The 5594-nt window shown below is 42.2% G+C and overlaps 1 protein-coding gene across 1 annotated transcript in view; it reads right to left on the bottom strand.

Moving 5' to 3' along the window:
* The window catches only part of si:ch211-188c16.1 (uncharacterized protein LOC562677 homolog), a gene marked incomplete in the record, with an annotated part of 14217 nt that overhangs the window by 8366 nt on the left and 257 nt on the right, over positions 1-5594 (bottom strand). Inside the window, 13 exon segments of the mRNA XM_035671404.1 lie at positions 228-262; positions 406-469; positions 837-868; positions 987-1110; positions 1382-1541; positions 1808-1940; positions 2168-2218; positions 2353-2393; positions 2561-2586; positions 2688-2803; positions 2895-3411; positions 3646-3831; positions 3907-4849. Coding sequence (XP_035527297.1) covers positions 228-262; positions 406-469; positions 837-868; positions 987-1110; positions 1382-1541; positions 1808-1940; positions 2168-2218; positions 2353-2393; positions 2561-2586; positions 2688-2803; positions 2895-3411; positions 3646-3831; positions 3907-4849 — 2428 coding nt within the window.

The raw sequence follows: 5594 nt of genomic DNA, 5'->3' as shown, positions 1-5594 counted from the left end.
GTGGGTGGGGATCGGAGGGATGGGGGGGAATTATGTAAAGACAGTAAGACAGTGGGAGGGAGAAAGTAAACGGCCTGGTAAAAATGTACATCAAAGGCATGTTACAGTCTGCCATATGTCAATGCACAACATAAAACCACTAAACCAGAAGGCTGAGAGGGGGGGAAAGCAACAACTTCTGTTCATGTTTTCACTTCTAAAAAGGAGTGGATATAAAATGTACTCACACATGTCAGACATTGAGGCAGTCTGCTGGGGAAAGCTACTATACAGAATGAAGAGAAAGAAAATAACTATATAGACTGTGCCACATTCATTTAAATCATATATTTCAGAGGGAAAAAGTACTCAATAGTTTGTTATTCTTCTTTAAGCCACAGTAAAGAGTAAACATATCAGTCTTACTGGCTTTCAATGGAGGGTGAGAGGGTCTCATCTTCGCAGGCCCACTCCTCACTGTCATCTGTGACTGTGGAAAAACAGATTCGTTTGATTAAGCACAGTGTGCAGGCTGATGATAGATGCCGAGCAGGCTGGAAACCAAAAACCCTTCACAATCATAAAATAACACATGGCTGTCAAGCAGACGACAACTAGTTGAGTTATTCAGGCCAGACACTGGGCTGTGCCCGCCTTTGGGCTCTTAATCAACCTCTGTGTAATTGTTCTCCGTCAGTCCATACATTACATCAACCATTTAAACCTTGCGTGAGCTGTCTTTATTAGGCTGTACTTCTTTTTCACATGATGCAAAGTTGGGGTGAGAGGTGAAACTACAAGAATAATAAATTAACCTTAGAGCTTAATGTCTTTGTGCAGAGGCTACTGACACTTACAGCTGCTTGTTAGTACAGGATGGCTAGAGGATCTGTAAAACAAAGAGTTATGCATCACTTCCACACACTGATGGACTGGCAACAACAGCTGGTGACTAATGTTTTTTTATTTGAGAAACCAATGAATTTGATCAGTGAGCTACCCAGTACCTGCTCCCAATGCTGATGGTGTCTCCCTCCTGGTTTCCTCCTCGTCCACCTGCTTGGGCTTTTTTGCCAAGTTCCAGCATCTCCTTGATATTTAGTTCCACATTCATAACTGAAATATAACCATCTGCAATACCAGGTCAGAGCGGTTAATATACTGCTAACGAATAAAGCCTAATGACATTGTGGTGTAAATATGAAACCGTAATTACCCTGTTAAGAATTCACATTTCTTTTATGTGATCGAATGCTATTATTAGCCTGTTTGTGTTAAGTTAAAAACATGCTGGCATCAACGACCAGTGCGTTGTGTTATCTCAAATCCTGATTTGACAGAAAATGTCAACTACTTCTGGCTTCATAATCACATAAAACCAAATCGATATGTCTGAACTCACACTTGTGGTTGGCGTCTCGAGCCAACCATTTGCCTTTGGGGCAGCTGGTGGTGCGAATGATGCTCACTGTGTCCCCACTCTTCACAGGCAGGTCATTCTTGCGAACCTTGCTAGCCACCATCACCTTGGCGTGGTACATGGGCTCCTCTTCGCCGGTCACCTACAGAGTCAAATCTCAGCAATGAGTGTGCTGCCATGTCACAATACCATGCGGAATTACTGTAAATTAGAGTGCTGAGCAACTTTGAACTGCTTTTTTTTTTTTTAAATACCGTATGGCCAAGTAAAAATATACTTCAGCCAAGTAGATTTCTGACAAAAAAGTCATTTACTTTAAACCTTATATAAATAAATAAAAATAAAAAAAACAGCTCAACTTAAGGGAAGAAATTATCAACTTCTGAGTAATTTGATTGTCTAATTTACTTTGAACTTCTTTTTCATTTCATTTTCCTTCTTCTCCCTTTCTTTCTGCTCCTTTTTCTCCTTCTCCAGTCGCTGCTTCTCCCTCTTCTTCTGTTCTTTATGGTCTGCAGTGTTGGGGCTCTGGCGTTCTTTACTGAAAGCACATCAGACTGTTTAGTGGCAAAAAAATTGCTTATTTTCCATAAAGATTACAAGTACCACCTGAAATATAAATGGAACCATATGCTCGTAAAATTACTGAATAAGAAATAACAAAAGCATTTCTCAATGTGATAACAAAGGGCAAATGGATATAAATATGACCTGCTGTACAACATCATATTTCTAGTAAAACAGCAACAAAGGGGACGTGTAACATACCTGAGGATATGATTATGGGCTGAATGTGCATGTTCTCCTGATACACTACCCCTGCAGGTTGATTACCACAGTAAGAGAAAAATCAATGGATGCCTTCTATCAGGCAAAAAAAAATGACGATGATAAAACACAGGGCTTATAGGTTTGAAAAAAAAAAATAATAAAATAAAAAATAAAATACATACCATGGATTCCGCGGCCATATGTTAAGACATGCCTCCTCTTTCTTGAAATAAACACAGGATTTTTAATTCACCACAGATGATTGTTAAACACACTGAAGCTGATCATTTCTTCTTTGCACAGAGCGTCTCTGGCCATAAACTTAACTGTTCTCTTATTACTCACTCACTCTGATGATTTTATATTCAATTAGATTAAACAATTAGTTACCATAGGGTGGTTGTCGGCATATGGATCTGTAAAAAATGATTAACAAGGAAGTTAAACAGGGTAAATGAACGTTTGCAAATGGGTTTATAACCCCGCCCTCCCCACTGTATCAAGTAAACATTCTTACTCTTCAGAGGACCTTTACGTTTCCGCGAGTTCTGGCCCAAGATAAATTTGTTGAGGTTCTCGACATCCTCATACACATTATCGCACGCCTCATAGTAACTGTCCTGTTGATTCACACTAGAGGGGATCATAACAAACAACAATTGTACAAACAGGAAATGGGTAAAAATGAATCAAAGTGGGATTGCAGGTACTAAAGAAAACTCACCTTGTGTGTGGTTGAATCCCATCATTCAAAGCGGATTCCTGTGCAGCAGAGGGAGACTCGGCAGCTCCCAGATCAGTCTCATCAGCTTGAGAGTTAGACAGAAGATCTATGCTGCTCACCTCCTCACTCTGAGACCACTGCTCTGGTCCAGCACACTCTGGGAACTCTGAAAGGTTTATTGGTTCAGGGAAGCAGGCTGGATGGAGGGGTATAATGTTTTCACTGCCAAGGTTCACATCTTGAACGCCCATGCTCATAAGGGGCTCCACAGGACCACACACTGACATGTCAGGTTGTTGACCCTCACAATCGGTGACACCGCAGTCTGGTACAGGAGAGTCAGTGCTGACCAAGTCTAAGGACTCCAGTTCTAATGCACTGAGGTCAACAGCTTCACCCTCTGCTGTTTCCATCTCTGAATTCTCAAAGTCTGGAAACTCTGGAGCGTCAAGCACAGACGATGGGTGCTCAGGCTCTGGCTCTTCACTTGGTGCTTGGCTAAGACCTGGTGACACCTCTATAATAAGAAACCAAAATCAGCACTTCAACAGATGTTCAACTTTACCACAAATAAGTAGAATGTAGGCTGCAGTACAGATGATACACGGTGAGTAATGTCCAAGGAAAATACAACTTTTTGCCGTCATATTCTTAAGTCTGTAGCCACAAAAGGGGGAAACAAAAGTCAAATAAAGTGCAGCGACGGGGGAAAAAAAAAAAAGAAACCAAACATTAAAGCAATATAACATACCGTTTGCTGTGGGTAGGTGGTAACAGCTGAGATCTACAAAGGGAGGTCTGTGGGGCTTCGGTGGTAATGGTCCCAGTGACCTTAAGTCAGGTAGAGGCTTCGCTGGAGGAGCAGAGGGTGGACGAGGTTCACCAGTCCTGACAGAGGGAACTTTACCCCTGCCAAAGGGTTTGTCCAACGGAGACTCTGGCCATTGGGAAATACAATATTAGAAAGGTTTCTGATGTGGACAAATAAAGTTTATCACTGAATAGAACTTACTGCGCGCAAAGGTGTTGGCTTTGAAGAAAGGCCGCGCTGAAATACAAGTCAGGTGTGGAGGACAGACTGGTGGGGGTATGGGTAGATGAGCCTCAACACTCTCAGTGGTCTGTGGCGGCAAAGGAAAAGCCTTATCTCTTGAAACATAGTCAGGGGAACACAAGCTCTTAGGTCTGACAGAGATCAACATTTGCCTGCGTGAAAACTTCTTCTTGGCCCTCTCCAAGGTACTAATGATTTTGTTGTCCGAGTCGACGCTTGTCTCTGCGGATGGAGGGGTGACTGGGATATCTGGGCTGGAGAGGGGGAACTCAGCGGTTGATTGGTCACCTTGGAGAGAAACCCCATCCTCTCTGCTTTGTTTTTCTACAGAGGGCAACTCGCCGGGAGCACTGGAAGGTCTGGTGGTCAGATCAGCATAAGTCGGCTCGACTCCGTTTTCCGCACTGACTTTTGATGCTTTGGCTGACTTGAAAGGAAGGAGCAAACCTTTCTTCTTGATTTTTGTCTGTGGCATGACTTCTTTCACTGGCTGTGGTTCTAGGTTGTGCTCCATTCTGGCTGGCAGTTTGGTCTTTTGCTCTTTTACAGGCAGGACAGGAAGCACCAGAGGCATGTGTCGGTCTTTGAGGGACTGTCTTGTTGTGTTGTCTCCATTAGCAAGCTTGGATGGGGGGGAGGTCTGCTGAGGCTGTGGTGGAAAGGAAATTGGTCGCTTGCCTCCAGATGTCCGCAGCCCCTCTCTGAAGATGACCCGGGGAACCACTGGTGTCTTGTTTTCTACAGCAATATGAATACTGCTAACCACTGAGCTGCAGTGACCTCCAGGAGGAGGAAAGTGTCTGGGTTTCTCTGCAACAACTGGTCGACTGCCTTTGGATTGAGCCAGGAGAGCCTCTTCCTGAAACTTGGCCCTCAGAGCTTTGAAGTTGATCAGTCCCTCCTTAAAAAAATAATAAAAATCATCATGAATCAATAGATTTCTGTCAATAGATGATAGAAATGCCTATTACTTTTATAGAATTTATCAAGATGATTATTTAGGGAGCCAAAACCCAATGCTGACACAACATAATTTCAGGGTTGGTTTACCAAAATACTCTTATCTTAGTCTTTGGGGAAAAAAAAAAGTTCAGCTTCAAGGATTGGTTGTCTAATTGATTAGAGTTTTGATTCTTGGATGTGAATATGTGCTGGTTTTCTTAGGTTTCTATGATTGTAAATTATTTGGGGTTTGGATTGTTAGGTGGACAGGACAAGACAGAGAACTTTTGATGGGCATTTTTCAGTTTTCTAAAATTTTACTCACCAGACGATTAACTGATTAAGCTTAATCAATAATGAAAATAAATAAATATCCACAGAACCCATAGTGAATTGATGACATTGAGGTGTACGGGTTATTCAGAATAACAGGAACACTGTTTCTCAGAAGAGATGGTGTTGCTGATTTTTAATAGTCTCAAAGCTGTGAGCACCACTAAAGACACCCAACGTGCAGGCATCATTTTGAAAAGAAGACATATATATAAAAGGGAAAACCTGAATCCCAGATTAGACTGGAAGTGAATGAGAAAATGTTTTGTACTTGGGATAAACCAACCATTGAATATACTACAGCATTCACAGTCGTTGTGGTAACCTAACGTTAGCTAAGCCACACACTCACATGGTATACACTGGGGAAA

Source organism: Morone saxatilis, unplaced genomic scaffold (genome assembly GCF_004916995.1).
Source record: "Morone saxatilis isolate NCDOM2014 unplaced genomic scaffold, NCSU_SB_2.0 Contig23, whole genome shotgun sequence".
In the NCBI taxonomy this organism is placed as follows: Eukaryota; Metazoa; Chordata; class Actinopteri; family Moronidae; genus Morone; species Morone saxatilis.
The sequence above is the reverse complement of the archived record's forward strand: the minus strand, read 5'-3'. Positions and strand labels throughout refer to the sequence as shown.